The sequence below is a fragment of the Sciurus vulgaris genome (assembly GCF_902686455.1).
Source record: "Sciurus vulgaris genome assembly, chromosome: 5".
NCBI classification, from domain to species: Eukaryota; Metazoa; Chordata; class Mammalia; order Rodentia; family Sciuridae; genus Sciurus; species Sciurus vulgaris.
This window is the reverse complement of record NC_136465.1, coordinates 41,947,003-41,965,712: the sequence shown is the minus strand read 5'-3', so window position 1 is coordinate 41,965,712 and position 18,710 is coordinate 41,947,003. Positions and strand designations below refer to the sequence as shown.

The 18,710-nt window shown below is 34.9% G+C and overlaps 1 protein-coding gene across 1 annotated transcript; it reads left to right on the top strand.

Annotated features, from left to right (window-relative positions):
• Nucleotides 1–15,626: 15,626 nt before the first annotated feature.
• On the top strand, nt 15,627–17,156 carry LOC306661387 (lipid droplet-regulating VLDL assembly factor AUP1-like; the record flags this gene model as incomplete). Its single annotated transcript, XM_079140361.1, is given in 3 exon segments — nt 15,627–15,641; nt 15,644–15,903; nt 15,983–17,156. Coding segments are annotated over 3 exon segments (1,320 nt in total). The 3' UTR covers nt 17,028–17,156.
• Nucleotides 17,157–18,710: the final 1,554 nt, after the last annotated feature.

Genomic DNA, 18,710 nt, shown 5'->3' with positions numbered 1-18,710 from the left:
ACATTCTTAAGCACCTGCTCAACCACTGAGCCACATCTTCTGCCCCCTTTCTCCTTGTTCACAAAGCACTGTCATCTGCCAATTTTTATTTACATATTTTCTCAAATGGGTTCATTGATTCATCAATTCCCTCTCATGTAATAAAAAATGAAATCTCTCAATTATCATAAGTTAATATTTCTTGCTTCGCAAGAAAGAACCTAATTGGGTTTGATGTACTTAAGTCTGGTGAAACTATTCACATGTATCCATTTTTGCTTTACATTTCAAACTTGCAAGGATGTTTTTGAAATCATAAATGTTTAGACAGTATACCATCACATTACCCTTTTAAAGTTCTGGTGTTTAGCCTGATTATTCTTTGAATGTCAGACACAGCAAGCAAGTAGCAATTTTTGCAAGTATTTTTTGAGAGAAGGTTTTTTTTTCTACTGATCATATCACTGTGTGATTATTTTCCTTAGCTGACTCACTTGAAAGTGTATAAAGGAAAATTAACAACAGCAAAAGAGAATCAAAAGCATTTGAGAAGAAATGATTATCACATATTTTGAGAAAGAAATATTTGCCTGATTGTATCTGAGCTTAAAATACATATACGCTTCTTCAGCAAACTTGCAACCAATGAGTTGTGAGAAGGTGACAATCAATTTGCACCTAGGACAATCTTTTCCACAAGTTTTTTTTTTTTTTTCAAAAAAGTTATTTCAAAAATAGTTCATAGATTAAATAGCTCAGTTGCTGGCTTTCAGATGAAAAAATATATTTAGAAAAAAGTAGCAAGTTGCAGTTAGGTAGGATAAAGAAGTTGTGGTGTGCTATTGCACATTAGGGTGACAACAGATAACAATAAATTACTATACACATTCACAAAGTAGAAGAAAGGTTTTGAAAGTTTCCACCATAAGGAAATTATAAATGTTGAAGGCTATATATGTGTTTAACCTGGTTTAAACATTGTACATTGTACATATATATTGACATGCCATGCATTACCCCATTAATATGTACAATTCTTATGTTTTATGTTTTTTTATTAAAAAAAATTTAATAAACATTAAAAAAGAAAAAAGGATCAAGATAGTTAATGTAAACAAAGTTGAAAACAAAAGAAAGTGCCTAAAGAAATAACATAAACAAAAAATGAAAAAAGGTAACCAATGGTAATTCTGTTTAAAAAACATATAATGACAAACAAAAGTACAAACAAAAAGTACAAATGGGATGTTCACAATATTTTAAAGAAATGAATATATATATACACATACATAAACATATAAGTACATATGTATGTACATAAAAAGAATGGAGGTTGCTGAAATGTTAGTAATTATATCTGCATAAAGGCATTATCATGTGGTTTCATGATCTTTGCTGTTCTTTTTTTTTTTTTTTTGTATTTTTCCAGCATATATGTATTTCAAGTAAAAATATCATTTGAAATGAGGAAAATAACAATTGAAGACATATCCTTGCTATTTCTATAGATTATAGATCTAAGACAATAAAAGGCAAAACAAATCCAAATCTTGCAAACACTGATTCAAGAACTGGAGAGAGTGTGGCCTGTGAATGCTCTGGGCTTTGTCATTACACAAACCTCAATTCACAGCCTGGTTTTCTAATCAGCATTGTGGCCTTGCATGAGGTATTTAAGATTTTGGGGACTTAGTTGTTGTGAATATTAATGAGATTTCATATAAATAGTCTAGAATGGTTAATTCTTATTCTTCAAATTGTATTAATTTCATTTTGGGGGTAGTGTCCCTCAAGATAATATTAATTCTTCTCATTTAATTTTGGAACTGATCATGCTACAACTATTTTTTCTGAAACGGTGCCCTAATCATGTTTGTTTTTGTGGGTTCCTTCCTAAATGTATATTGAGTAAGTGACTGGAAGCTACATTTATTTTGTAAAGTTATGTGCTCAATTATTGCTTTTGCTCCCAGTAGAAATTTTGCAGTATATTTTTCTATCTGTAGCTTATGCAGTGAAAACACATTCTCTTTATATATACCTTGTGACTGTTGAGGACTCTATTACCAGAAGTGTATTTGCTAATTTCCAAATCTGAGGCAGAGAATAATTCTCATGTTATAATTTTATAAATACACCAATTTTAGTAATTTATGCCCATGGAATTAATTCCATATTACTTTTTTAGTTGTATATTTTATTAAAACTATATTTTTAAGCTATAGAATTGAAGGTATAATTTTCCCTAAAAAGGTAATTGAAATATTCAGATGACAGATAGGGAACATATAGAGGACAAATGTTTAAGGCTCCTTAATCCCTGATAATACACCAGCTTGGTGACAATATATATTGAATGTCATTTGAAGTGGACATGTGAAATTCTCTACCATTGACATTAGGAAATGTTTTACAGCTATCAGAGGTTTTCCTATGATCATAGATCTGGGTAATAGTGTTTGTGTTGAGGAAAACTTACCAACATTTGAACTAACTAGTTGTTAATGGGTGCCTTTCTTAATTATTACTGAAAGATTTGACTGGGCATTATACTCACTAATCCATACAATAAGTAATTTCACAAATATCTATACAGATCTACTCCATAGTAAGTACAGTATGGGGTCTTCATATCTTGGTTAGGACAAATTAGAAAAAAAGTGATCATTTCATAGTATTTTAATAGCATGTATTTTAGTCACTTTTTAAATCACTGTGGTCAAAATAAATGACAAGAACAATTTAGAGTAAACTTTGGTTTTAGTGGATCAGTCCAGGATTGGCTGACTCCATAGCTCTGGGCCCAAAGTGAGGCAGAACTCAATGGTGGAAGGTGTGGTGGAGGAAAGCCGCTTAGGACCTGACAACCAGGGAACAGAGAAAGAGCTCCATTCATCAGGGACAAAATACAAATTCCAAAGGCACAGCCCCAAGTGACCCTACTTTCCCCAGTGGCACCCTACCTGCCTACAGTTATGAACCAGGTTATCCATATCAGTGGATTCACCCACAGATCAGATTAAAGCTGCCATGATCCAATCATTTCATTTCTGAATGTTCTTGCATTGTCTCATACATGAGATTTGGTGAGACACCACATATCCAGTCCACAACAGCTGGTAATCTTGCTTCATCTCCATTCTTTGTTGACAGTTAAGAATATGTATCACCATATTCATTTAACACTCACAAGGAACAGATGAGATAAGGCACATGGAGCGCTCTACACATGGAAGACACTGCAGAAGCTCTTTCACTAAGAGGCAAATCAAGGATCAAAGAAGCAGTTCTTATACACAGTGTGTTGTTCAAATTCTGATTAACAATCTAGGGTCTGATGTTAATGACATCATCAATCCCAGGCAAAATTATGTAGATCAGGCTTTGATTCAACTTTTGTTGTTGTTGTTGGTGGTGTTTTCAATTTGTAACAAAACTCTCTTTGTTCTTGGACACTCCTCTACTCTCACATTTTCTCACACACTGTAGGGGTTTGATGTGTCATATGAGTGGAATCACTCTTCACATGTTTATCCACGGACAGTATCTTGGAACCTGTTATCTGTCACTACCCCAGAAGAAATCCTTTGTGCAAACTTGAACTCTATGAAGTTGAGCAAGACTTCAAAGAAAACAACTCATTAATGAATAATTGAGCTAAGTAGCTCCAGTAAATTGAACTTAGGACAAAAAAAAGAGGAAGGAAGCAAGAAAAGAGAGAAATTACAACCAATTTTTGGTTTGAGAGGAGGTGTTCAACATTAAGGTGTTAGTTTTCAATAATGCAGATAATTTAGTATTAATTTTTGATCCTAGAATTTATTTTGTTAGTATAGGGCTACTTAAACCACATATACAGACATAGATTGAATCATGGAAACTAATTTACTTAGTTCTCACTCTACAGCACATTTTCACTGTGTTGTTCCCCTTTGAATATAGCTTTGAACACTGATAGGAAATCAGTGTAAAAGTAATGATGAGATTGATGCAATTTTGTTTCCTTAATGAACATCTACCTCTTTTCAAAGTGGCTATTTCTGGGAATGCAGTTAATCATAATTTAAATACAGCAGGATTTAAATTAACTTTATAAATAAGAAATATACCTTGAACACTGCTTATAGAAATTGAATTATTGTTGCAATGAACTGTACATATTTCTTGAAGAGAAGAGGAAACTTGTAGCACCAACATAGATACACTATATACATAAATAATATTGTTTGCCTTTTTACACTACTTTAGTACTTAGAGGTATGAAAACAATTTTAAAATAATTTAAAATAATGACTATTCAATGACATATAATTTTAAGTAAATCTCAAAAACTTTATGACATACATGATATTAGTCCTTATTTTGGTACTGAGGAAGGAGACCTAGGAGATTAAGAAGCATTCCCAAGACCATTCAGTCTATAAGTGACAGAGGCAAGACCTGAATCTGGCTGACAAACCTTTCCAACCTGTACTTGTCCCATTAGTCTAGTATTCTTGAATTAATGCTTACCATTTTGGGAGGGTTGTTTACAGAAAGACAGTCCAAAGGATTCACCTATGGATAGTTAATTAAGCCTACTACTTTCCTTGCCAATCCAGCATGAAGTCTTGACATTCTCTACTTTGGTACTCTGTGTACTTCCTGGAGTGATGGCAGACAGATTGGTTAATATGTATATATAGAGGTCAAGAATTGCTACTCATTTTGCAGGTTTCAATAATGATTTATCGGCTAGGATCCTCTAGCAAGATGTAATTTAGTGAGAAACACATGAAAATAAATTTTCTTGGAGAGTTATCAATCAGCCTAATTTTAAAGTGTTAATAAGAAATGAATCCATACAAACCCTTTGATTAAATCCTCATAGAGAGAGAAAGAGTTAAAGGAAATTCAGAATTAATTAATGTGACTATTATCTGATATGCTATTGGCCATCTACATGTCTGAAAAGTAATTTGAGAGCATCTTCCACTTAGAAAATGATTTAGCATATGGTTAATTTAAATAAAATCCTCATTTTGAGAGTTCGAAATGTCTTTTGATGTTCACAAAACTACTTAGTAGCAAATCTATTGGGCAAAATCAATAAATATATGCAAACATAGGTAGGAAAAGGTTAATTGCATAGCAACATAATGTAAAATTCTCAAGAGGCAATAATATAAACAGAGATGTGCTTTTTAAATCTCTGTATTCAAGATTAGAAATTCTTGTGCTGAGGTCTTATTTCACTTATTTCATTGTAGTTTTGGAAGAAATTTATCCATACTTCAAGACTCTGCTTGGTCTGAGGATGAGCTAGGAAGATTGCCTATTTATAGGGTAGTCATAGGTGACTCCTGCACGTTTTTCTTGATGAGGATCATTAACTATTAAACACATTTAATTTTCCTAGTAACAAAAAATAAGATAAAGACATTCTGATAGTAAAAGATATTATCCTGGAACCCAGTATTTAATTCTAATCAGAAGAGTTTTTTAAAAAAATAAAGATGAAAATTACAATTTGCTTTAGTGAAATTCCATGCATATCCCAGTGGATGATGGGGTGTAGCTGGAGCTTTTCTGAGATGGAGAGAAATGCAAGGTTTACTTCTTTTTATGATCTCTCGAGATTGACATTTCAAAAGAGCAAAATTATAAGAAACTTCTCAAACGAGATAGTATATAAGGAAAATTTCCCCTATAGATAATATTATATCTTTTAAAGTTCTCTTTTGGAATTTAGTGGATGATAAAAAAATAAAAGTTTGTTCATTTGCTCATGGCATCCCCAAGGGAAGGCTACTTTCAATAATTAAGCAAAATTGGAATATGATAGATTCCTATCTTTTAGTTATGATGGAGTAGCAAACAATATAGCAATGGTCCTTCTGAAAACAACTAGAAAATCTGAATAAAGTCTGAAAAGCCATCTGTTAGAAAGCACCAGAAAGCCAGAGATTGGTGGGCTTGTTGAAAAACAAGGATCCAGGGAGAAGAGGGATTTGTGGCATGAACTCAATATTCTGTGTGGTTTTCTTACCTGAGGTCACTTTCTGATGCCTGGATTGGAAGTGAGCACAAGGGGAGGGTGGGCTGGGACTGACAGGTCATGAAGAGAGTGGCTTCTGAGAGAGAGAGAAGCCAGAAAAGCTTTGGGCAATGTCATGGAATTGAACTGAAATGAGGAAATGAAAATCGAAGTTTGAGGCTGTCAAGGCAACTAGAATTAGAGATGCCAAAAACCCTGAGGGAAAGGAGCATAGAAAAGTAAGTTTGACATTTGTTTTTTCCATTGAGTCTTAACATGTGTAGGGTAGAAAAATAAAAAGCCAGTAACAAAGCAGCTGAAAATAGAATAGGGTTTTTGCAATCATGAGGTAATGCAGCAACTAAAATCGTAATTCAGGTACTGCCAAGGAAGAAGGACCCGAGGAAACACCCAGACTCCTTTTTGGAATCTCTAATGGGGCCCCTGAAAAGGACTGCAACTCCTCCTCAAAAAAGCATATTCTATGAGGAGACTGATGTGTATGTTCAATGTCAGCTCTTTGCCAGAGGATAGGGTGGACCTCCTCTGCTGAAAGATATTCAAAGCCTCTATACTTTTCTATTGTAAAATGCCTATATCAAAAAAAAAAAAAAAAAAAAAAGCACATTCGATGAACAAGACAGATAATAAAGTAGACAGTAGAAACTGATCCAAAGGTAATCTAGATATTGGTATTATTGGACATGAATTTAAAAATAACTCTGATTCACATGTTCAACATAATTGGGAATAAAAAGGAAGATTTTATATGAAAGCTTGAATCTTTAAAAAAAGGATCAAGTAGAAATTCAGTGCCTGAAAAATGTAATAACCAAAATTAAGAGTCCCAAAACAGCAGATTTGATACAACAGAAGAAAAAAAAATTGTGAACTGGAAAACACATTAGTAAAATTAAAAAAAAAAAAATCTAGATTGAATGTTGGAAAAAAAAATAGAATGCAGACATGATTATAAAGAATATGTAAAAATGGGGGGAAAACTTAAAATATGTGTATTTGGAGTCCCAAAATGCAAGAAGAGAATATGGCAGAAATTGATAAAAGGAAAGGCAGTCACAAATTCAAGAAGTTTTTAGAACCCCAAACAAGATAAACACTAAGAAAAATATCCCCTAGCACGTTAATGAACTATTGCAAAGCAAAGGCAAGAGAATTTTCACACAGTATAAAAGTAATGTTATCATCAAAAGAATAACAATAACAGCTGATTTCTAATGGAAATGAGAATGGACATTGTTTTAAAGAGCTAAGAAAGAAGAGTATCAACTGAGAATTCTGTACCTAGCAAAATGCTCTTCAGAAGTGAGAGCAAAATAAATATACTTCCAGAGAAGTAAGAATGTAGGGAAATTGTCACTAATAGATCTTAATATTGAAGGGAATTCTCCAGATGAAGGAAAATTTTCCCCAAAAGGATAACAAAAAACAAAGAGGAATTCAGAGCTGACTGAAATAGTATTGTTAGGATGCAGTAGGAACAATTGGGAGAAGACTTGGTGCAGACTAAATTTTTGTATCTCTCCGAAATTTATGTCTTTAAATTCTAACCCCTAATAGGGTGATAGCAGGAAGTGGGGCTTAGAGAAATCATGAAGATGAAGCCCTCTTGAGTGGGATTAATGCCATTATAAAAGACATAAAGAGAGATTGTTTTTTCTCTTTCTGCTCCTGTGTTGTAAAGATACAAGGGAAGATGGCTATCTGCAAACCAGATGTGGTGCCTCACCAAATACCAGATCAACTAACTAACATCTTGACCTTGGAATTCCCAACCTCCAGAGCAGTGAGAAATAAATGTTTGTTGTTTAAGCTACCCAGTCTATGGTAATTTGTTATGACAGCCCAAACTGACCAATACAACACTGAATGCACACCCAGGATAAAATATTTTGTTTCTCTTTGTCTTGTTTAGTCATATATAAAACAAGAATTATACTTGGCTAAGAATTTGATGAGATGGCATACATAGAAAAATTTAGAGATTTCAAAGACTTGATCAAGTCTTGAGACTCCAGTGGTTGGAAAGAGTAATAGAAAAGTTAAGTATAGAAAACTTAAAGTTTTAGGGATGTTTAACAATAACAACAACAAAACTTATCGGCCACCTTCACTGTTAGCCATTTGGAATATTGTTATCTATATTCAAAATTTTGAAAAAAAAAACATTTCTTTTATTAATCAGAGTGGGATGAAATGATCTAGCAAGGTCCTTTAAGATGTGATTTGTTTCCATGTCTGTCTTCTTTTAGTTGATGCCAAGTAGTTTCCTTATTCTTACCCCTTTTCCCTTCTTATGTGTGTATATGTGGTACCTTTTCTCCATGGTTTCTTCTTTGCAATCCTGTCCTCTGCTTCATTGATTCTATCTTGTTAGTCATGGTTCCCACTTTGGTTCCTGGTAGGTGGTGAGCTTGGAAAATCTGCCAGCATCTTATACCTGCAGGGGTTGTTGGTTTGGAGTTGAGCGCTCACAGCCTGAATCACTTCAACAAATATATGTTCTTTTATCCTGTCATTGTGGATTTTGAACTGTGAATAAATCATCTGCCTGTGCAGTCCTTAGTTTTATTCCATGAGTCTCATGAAGGTTCAAACAGTTACATTTTTACAGGGATCTAGATCTGGTTTGGACGCATTACCAGTCACACAGACCACCAGCAAATGGCAAAGTACTTGCCAGTTAAGTACAGGTAAAACCATCTGTACTTAAAAATGGTTTTTACACAAACTGACAACTTAGGAGCTACAATTAAATAAATAAGCAAGCAAAAAAGACAACAGTGTCCCTCTATCAGGAGGGAAATATTCAAATTTTAAGGTCAATTAGAATTTCTTTGAAAATTTTCAGTAGTTTTGATAGCAATAATGGAGTATTCTCTTCATTGAATTAGCATATTCTCTCTGTACTGAGAAACATTACTTCCCATCTGAAACAATGTTAAAAAGTCAGTATATATAGGCAGGACTATACAACTTGAATATGCATGCAGATAGATCTGGGCTTCACCAGTGATACGCCAAGTGAATTCCTTAGGTCTTGGAAGGTCCTCTTTGGGGTACTTATATGGTATTTCTCAGAGAAAAAGTCTGAGAAGAGTGACTGTAATGTATGGTCCTCAGTTCTCTCAGGCAGAAAGAGTGACCAGTGACATTAGACTTCTGTTCCATTGAGACATACCAAATGTGGCCGGATAGGGGTCATGCCCTCTGGTGGTGTTGCCCACATGGTTCTGCCAATGAAGCTCTTGAAGAAGTTTGTGTTTGAGGTCCTGGAGTAAATCAGGGCATAATTCAACTCATTTTGGGGGTCTGGAGGGATTACGTGATCTTAAAGATAATTGATATCTGATGTTCACTTTTGATGGCATCCTTCAGTGTGACTGCTCTAATAGTGCATACATAATTTCCATAAATTTAAGATTCCAATGAATCAAACACCATTACTCTATGTAAATGTATGATTACACAAATGGTATGCCTCTACTTCATGTACAACCAGAGAAACAAGTTGTACTCCACTTGTTTATAATATAAATCGAACAATACAAAAAATTAAAAATTTAACCTTATTTGATAGCCATTTGCATTATTACAAGAAATTTGATATATTTTAATGAATAAAAAGATGATAAACATGAATTTCATGTATATTTACATAAATATGTTTAAATAGAATTTCAACTACTGATTGATCATAAAAATTATGTAATTTTTAAAATTGTCAACTTGTGCAAACTCTCACTTTTTGAATATGAATGGGGATTTCAAGAGATCATTATTTTAAAGGTTTTGTTTTTGTTTTTATTTTCTTGGTACTGGGTATTGAATCCAGAGGCAATTAACCACTGAACATTATCCGTAGCCCTTTTTATTTTTTTATTTTGAAACAGAGTCTCACTTAGTTTTTTAGAGCCTCACCAAGTTGCTGAGGAGGATCTTGAATTTACATTCCTTTTGCCTTAGCCTCCTAAGTTGCTGGGATTAGAGGCATGTGCCACCATGCCTGGCTATTTTAGTATTTTCAGCAGTTACATATAGCAATTTTAAGAGTAAAATGCAGTACAGAAAATTAATTTTCCAAAAGACTAAAAAAGTATAAATTTTTATAGAGATTTTAATATTGTTCTGACACACCTATTTTATTTTTCCTAAAACTGTTTCCAGTTTTTCTTATGATTGTAAGAAAATGAATTTTGTTTTACAATAATGTGTTGTCTGTGTGTAAATATTAAAGACTATTGTAATTCAAATTCCAATATCATGTGGTTCATTATTATCTGAATTTGCAAAATATTAAAACCTACCTCCTTAAATTGAGCAGCAGTATGTTTCTTAGAAACTTGGTTCAATAAAGAATTTTCTGTAGGGTGAACTAGTCATTAAAAATGCCAGAAGCCAAAATGATCAAGTTCATTTTTGTAGTCACCATGAAGTGTACTGTTTCCTGTAGAATTTTCTGAAAAATCTATTCCTGGTTTACTAAATTGCTATTTTCTGGATATTGAAGTATGGCTAGAATAATTTTTTTCAGTTTGCCTTCTAATGTGGTAAAATATATTGGTTGTTTTTCAATTTTGAACCAACCTTGTATTCCTGTAAAAAGCTCTATTTGCATGTGACACATTGACTTTTTTACATGTTACTGGTTTTCTAATTTTTATATGTATTATATATTACATATATAATATTATATAATATGATGATAATATAACAGTAATATATTACATAACATATAACATATCATACTGATATATATTTTCTATATTATATCTGGTATAATATAATATATAATGTATGTTATATTATATTACTCTATTCCATTATTCTGTTATATTATTGTATTATGTAATATAATAATATGATTACATAACATATAATATAAGTAAATTATTTCAGCCCATTCAATTGAATACATTATTTGTCATATATTTTATATATATGTAGTATATATTATATAATATCTATTCAATTATATATATATTTACCTGAAACAATATATATGACCTGAAAGAGTTCTACATTTTTTCCTTATTCTTTGGAAAAATTCATGTAAGATTGGTATTTATTCATCCTTAAATATTTATAAAGATTATGCACTGGAATTTTCTTTATGGAGAAATTTCTAATAATTTCTAATGAATTTTTTTGTTAGTAAGTGCACTTTCAGATATTATATTTCTTCCTATGTAAGACTTTGAAATTTAGTTTTTTCTAAGAATTATCTAATATATCTTGCTAATTGGTTTAAAGTTCTTTGTAATATCTTTTCATTGTCTTTTTAATGTCTGTAGAACATAAAACTATGCCATTTTTTGTTCCTGATATTGGTAAATTATATTTTCTTTGTTTTGCTAATGGTTTATAATTTTTGTATTCTTTTTTTCAAAATGTTTGTTATCAGTCCACATTTCATTACTGTGAAACACCTGGCAAGAACACATTAGAGGAGGAAATTTATTTTTGGCTCAAGTTTCAGAGGTTCAGTTCATGGTGGGCAGATTCCAATGCTGTGAGCCTGTGGTGAGGCAGAACATCAAGGGAGAAAGGGCATGGTAGACTGAAGCTGCTCAGCTCATGGCAGCCAGGAAGCACAGAGAGGAAGTCAGGTGCCAGTCACTAAATATAACCCTCAAAGGCATAGCCAGTGACCTACTTCCTCCAGTCATACCATACCTGCCTACAGTAAACACCCATGTCAGTAATTCTTTCAAATTATTAATCCATAAAATGATCAATCCGTTGATGAGGTCATGGCTCTCATTATCTAACTATTTCACCTCTGAACATTACTGTGTCAGACACCATGTTTCCAATACATGAACTTTTGAGGGGACACTGTATACCCAAACCACAACAACATCAGTGATTACTTTTATTGAATTTTAGTTTTTATTATAGTTTTCTTTTTATGTTCTTTGGTTTTTATTTGGTACTTGTTTCCTACTGAGATGGAAAGGTAAAACTTAGATTAACTTTCATCTGTCCTGATACAGGTATCACATAATGATGAAATACATTCTGAGAAATGCCTCATTAGGTAACTTCATCATGTGAACATCACAGAGTGGGTTTAAATAAATAAAGCCCAGATATGTGAGACTGCTGCCAGCATATCATAGTATACTATTTACAGGAAACACTTTTTATAAGTAAAAGGAATATATTCTAAAATAACAATGAATAGTAAATATGTAAAACAGTAACATAATTGTCTATTATTATTATCAAGTGTTTTAAGGATACAAAATTGAATGTGGTATAATTTATGTGGATTTAGTGAAGATTTATTTACATAAGCATTACTACAAACCCATGAGTGACACATTGCTCTATGACATTACAATGGCTGAAACATCACTAGGGAATAGGAATTTTTCAGTTCCATCAATTTTGGGAAACCCATGTCATATATGCAATTCATTCTTGACCAAAACATTATTGTGTGATGTGTGATTTTATACACACTTGACCCTATGAATTCCTATCTTATCAGTACTTAATACAAGATGCAGGTTTTAAAAGATCCTTTCTTTGTTTTCATCCAGCTCAAACTACTTCCAAATTGTTATTGTGGCTTCTTCTTTTACCAATGTTATTTTAAATGGGCATTGCTTAATTTTCCAAAATATGCAGATCTTCTAGACAGTTGCTCCTAGCTCAATATCATGGCGACAATTGGATTTATTTATTGTACACCTTAATGTATGGCAAATTTTGGCAAACATTTTATGTGCACTTGAATGTGATCTCTGGCATAGTTGTGGACATCATGCTATATATGTCAGTTAGGACAAGTTGGTTTATTGTGTGTTCAGATCTTGATTTCTTTACTAAATTTTTTATCTATTTTTTCTATCACCTATTGGTAAATGTATTCTAAAATCTAACACAGTTTGGATTGCTTATTCTTTTTTACTTCTGTTAACTTTTATTTAGTAACGATAGTTTTGCAGTTCTACTGAGTACACATAAGCTTTTAATTATTATAGCATTATGGTGGTTTAGCTCACTTTTCATTATGACAAGAATGTTTCTTATCATCTAGCATATCAGATATTGGTATTGATATCATGGATATCATCCAGTGTATCTGATACTCATTCCCACCATTCTATTTTGGTTAGAGATTTTGAGATGGTATAAATTTTAATCTACATTTAATTTGACTTTTTTGTGTTTTTAATTTTAAGGTATGTCTCCTAAAATAGCATTAGGTAAATTTTGTTTTCTCAAGCAACTTGACAATCTTATATTTTGTAGTATATATATTATTTTACCTTAATTTGTGAAAGATATTTGTACTAAATATCTTTGTACTAAATATAAATAAATATCTTTGTACTAAATATAAAGATATTTGTACTAAATACTAGTTAGGCAGTTATTATTTTATACATTTGGAAGATAGCACTATTTTTCATCTGTATTGCATTAATTTCTATTGAGAAGTCAGGTACAGTCATAAGTTTCCTCCACTAAAAATAAAGTTCTGTTTGTACTTTTTATTTCTCTCTTTCTCTCTCTGTTTAAAACTACTTTAATGTAATGTGTGCAGCTGCATTTTTCTTGAAATTATTTTAACTGTGCCTCTTTAATGTGTAGCTATCATTTTTTCAGATTTGGAAAATTCTTGACCAACATTTTCTTAAATTTTTTTTTCTCATTTTTTCCCCCACTCCCTTGGAATTTTCCCATGGTGTCTTATCTGTTGCTTACTGTCTAATCCATACTTTTATTCCTTTTCCTCTCTTTTTAAATTTTAGATGGTTTTCAATGACCTTTCAGTTCACTAATACTGTTTCCTTCTTTTGATATAACTGAATGTATCCCCCATACCATGTTGAAATTTAATTGCCATTGTGATGTTATTAAGAGCAATCAGGCAAGAAAAGGAAATCAAATGGATATAAATAGGAAAAGAAGTCAAATCACCTCTGTTTGCCAATGATGCGATTCTATGTCTGTAAGACCCAGAAAACTCCACCAGAAGACCTTTAGAGTTGATAAACATATTTGGTAAGGAGAAGAAGGATACAAGATCAATGTACATAAATCAATTGTTTTCCTATACTCCAATAATGAATCTGCTGAGAAAGAAATCAGGAAAATTATCCCATTCACAATCATCTAAAAAAATACCTGAAAGAAAATCTAATAAAGGAGATACAATGAAAATACTAAAGAAAAAAATGTAAGAAGACCTTATAAAGTAGAAAAATCTCCCAAATTCTTGGATAGGCAGAAACAAAAAGGCCAAAAGTGTTACATAGCTTCAATGCAATCCCCATCAAAATACCAATGAAATTCTTCACAGAACTAGAAAAAAGTCCTAAAACTCATTTGGAAGAATAAAAGACACAGCCATTGCCAAAACAATCCTGAGCAAGAAGAGTGACGTTGGATAAATCACAGTAACTGATCCGAAATCATACCACAGAGCTATAGTCACAAAAACAGCATGGTATTGGTATCAAAACAGACGTGAAGGCCAATGGAATAGAATAGAGACACAGAGACAAACTCACATAGGCATAGTTATCTTATACTTCATAAAAGTGCCAAAAATAAGTGTTGGAGAAATGATAGCCTTTTTAAACAAGGTGCTGGGAAAACTGGATAAACGTATGTAGATAATGAAACTAGTTTCCTTTCACCCTCATAAAAGTCAAGTCAAAGTAGATCAAAGATGTAGAAATTAGGGGCTGAGGATGTAGCTCAGTGGTAGAGTGCTTGCCTAGCATGTGCAAGGCCCTGGGTTCAATCCCAGGATCACAACTAAATTTTAAAAAGACAGCATGAACATTGGTGCTGTTGTTCAAAGTCATAGGAATTGGGACAGAAGCTTTGCAACCACTAGAACAAAGTGTAGGCTCCACATTCCAACATCCTGCAGTAGACACTAATTTCCTTATCAAGACTCCTAAAGTTCAAGAAATAAAGCCAAGAATCATTAAGTGGGACAGCACAGCAAAGGAAAGAAGAGCATGAGGGAAGACCTTGCAGAATGGGACAAGATCATTGCCGCCTGCACCTCAGATAGGGAATTAATATGCAGAATACATAAAGAACTGAAAAGAAATTTAACACCTAAACCCCAAATAACCCAGTTAATTAGTGGGCAAAAGAACAAACACTTCTCATAAGAAGAAATACAAATGACCAATAAACACATGAAAACATGTTCAACATCCCTAGCTATCAAAGAAATGCAAATCAATGCAAATTTTATCTCGTCCATTTAGAATGGCAATCATCAGAAATACAAATAATAATAAATGTTGGTGAGGTTGTGGGGGAAAGGTACACTCATATCTTGTTGGTGGGACTGCAAATTAGTACAAACACTTTGGAAAGCAGTACAGAGAGGCCTCCAAAGACTAGGAATGGAACCACCCTATGACCCTGCTATTACACTCCTTGATATTTAAGAATTAATAGAACTAAGAACTAAAATCAGCATACTATAGTGATAGAGCCGCTTCAGTGTTTATAGTCCTGCAATTCACAATAGCCAGGTAATGGAATCAGTCCAGGTCCTCATCAACAGATAAATGGACAAAGAAAATACGGTATATATACACATGCACTTCGGGTCCCGGCACCCTGGCGGATGCCCAAAGACTCCGCCTTCCCAGGAGCCCCTGCGGCCCGGCGCGAAGATGGCGGCGGCAGCGGCAGGGCTTCCCTGAAGCAGCTACGAAGGAGCCTCCCCCGGCCCCGGGGCCGGAGCGGCTCTTTGACTCGCACCGGCTCCCGGGTGACGGCTTCCTGCTCCTCGCGCTGCTGCTTTACGCGCCCATCGGGTTCTGCCTCCTCGTCCTGCGTCTCTTTCTTGGGATCCACGTCTTCCTGGTCAGCTGCGCGCTGCCAGACAGCGTCCTTCGAAGGTTCCAACTCGGGCGCTCTGGGAGTATCTGGGCTGGGACCGGCCGGAGGTCGCACAGTCACCGCAGCCTGTGTCCCCAGGTTCGTGGTACGGACCATGTGTGCTGTGCTGGGGCTGGTAGCTTGGCAGGAGGACTCCGGACTCGGGGATCACCGCGTCAGGGTCCTCATTTTCAACCACGTGACACCTTTCGATCACAACATAGTTAACCTACTCACCACCTGTAGCACCCCTCTGCTCAATAGTCCCCCCAGCTTTGTGTGCTGGTCTCGGGGCTTCATGGAAATGGATAGGCAGGGGGAGTTGGTGGAGTCACTCAAAAGATTCTGTGCTTCCACGAGACTTCCCCCTACCCCTCTGCTGCTGTTCCCGGAGGAAGAGGCCACCAATGGCCGGGAGGGACTCCTGCGCTTCAGTTCCTGGCCATTTTCTATCCAGGATGTGGTACAGCCTCTTACCTTACAAGTTCAGAGACCCCTGGTCTCCGTGACGGTGTCAGATGCCTCCTGGGTCTCAGAACTGCTGTGGTCACTTTTCGTCCCTTTCACGGTGTACCAAGTAAGGTGGCTTCATCCTGTTCATCGCCAGCTAGGGGAGGGGAATGAGGAGTTTGCACTTCGTGTACAACAGCTTTTGGCCAAGGAATTGGGACAGACAGGGACACGGCTCACACCAGCAAACAAAGCAGAACACATGAAGCGACAAAGACACCCCAGACTGCGCCCGCAGTCAGCCCAGTCTTCTTTCCCTCCCTCTCCTGGCCCTTCTCCTGATGTACAACTGACAACTCTGGCTCAGAGAGTCAAGGAAGTTCTGCCCCATGTGCCATTGGGTGTCATCCAGAGAGACCTGGCTAGAACTGGCTGTGTAGACTTGACCATCACTAATCTGCTTGAGGGGGCTGTGGCTTTCATGCCTGAAGACATCACTGAGGGAACTCAGTCCCTGCCCACAGCCTCCACCCCAAAGTTCCCCAGCTCTGGCCTGGTGACCCCTCAACCCACAGCCCTAACATTTGCCAAGTCTTCCTGGGCCCGTCAGGAGAGCCTACAGGAGCGCAAGCAGGCACTATATGAATATGTGAGAAGGAGATTCAGAGAGAGACAGGCCCAGGAGGCTGACTGAGCTCAAAGGAACAGGATGGCACCCAGAGCCGCAGGACGGAGACTGGGGGCAGCTCTCACCCACTCACAAAAGGCCAGATGAGTGGGTGGTAAAAAGGGAGGGAATGGGGCTCCCCCAATCTCACATTAAATTCAGGGTTTTCACTCAAAAAAAAAAAAAAAACAAAAAAACAAAACATATACACATGGGGTTTTACTCAGACATAAAGAAGAATGAAATTATGATGATTGCTGGTAAATGGATGGAACAGGAGAATATCATGGTAAATAAAATAAGCCAGACTCAGAAAGCCAAAGGCAAAATGTTTTCTCTCACTTGTGGAAGCTAGTAAAAATAAAAGGATAAAGTGGAGGGAATCCCATGAAAATAGAAGAGATGAGTGAATTAGGAAAGGGTATAGAGAGGGGAGGGAGGAGAGATGGGAAAGGGGGTAAACTGTGTAAGGTAATTGACCAAATTATGTTATATACATATATGAATATACCACAGTGAATTTTACCTGTATGTATATCTATAAAGCACCAGTTAAAAAAAAAAAAAACAAACTATGAATAAGTAGAAGAAATACCAGAAGAGTAGAGGAATATGAGCAGAAAGAGGAGGACAGGAGGGAAAGAGGAAGTACCAGACGCTGAAGAGTAGCAAATTACATTCCATGCATATGTGATTATGTAAAAATGAACCCCACTATTAGGTATAACTACAATGCACTAATTAAAACATTTTTAAAAGATGTAGAACCTTTAAGAGGTCATGGGGGCACTGTCTTCATGGATAGATTAAGGCCTTTGTTGTGGTGGTAGGTTAGTTATATAAAGGGGTTTGGCCCCCTTTTCCTCTCTTGCATGACTCTCATGGTGATGATTTTGCCATGTTATCATGAAGTAAGAAGGCCCTCACTAAATATGGCTCCTTGATCTTGGACTTCCTAGACTCTGGAATTACGAGTCAAATAAATATCAATTCTTTATAATTTAAGCCATTTATTTATTTGGTATTCTATTACAGCAGCAGCAAAGGGACTAAAGCATTTGTCTAATGTACAATCCCATTTATTAAAGCTTTAATTATGATGATATATAATGGGGGTGGGGGTGGGGAGTGAGAGAAGAATGGAGGAACTTTAGATTAGGTAGAGGGAAATGAGAGGGAGGGGAGTATGAAAAAATGGTGGAATGAGAGACATGATTACCCTATGTACATGTATGATTACACGAATGGCATGAATCTACATTGGGTACAACCATAGAAATGAAATGATGTACCCCATTTGTGTACAATGAATCAAAATGCAGTCTGTAAAAAATTAAAAGATAAATAAAAAAATAAAAAAATAAATAAGAATAGATATCCCTTTCATCAAAAAAAATTAAAAATAAATAAATATTAGGGTGGGGGAAAAGTTTTAATTGTAGTATTTTTCAATTTTAGAATTTGTATTGGATTCTTAACTAGTGATGCCAAGAGTTTGAAGAAATTCTATTAATTGATTTTCTTCATCTTTTTCTCATTTTCTTGTATATTTTAATCAGATATTTCAGCTTTCTCATCTGCAGATTTACTTCTTTCATCTGTTTTTGCTTTGTTGGATTTCAGTTAGAAAATTCTGTCTTTCCTAGTATTTTTCAGACTGAATGTCATTCATTTGTGAATAAAATAATTGTTAGGGTTCTGCATGATGCT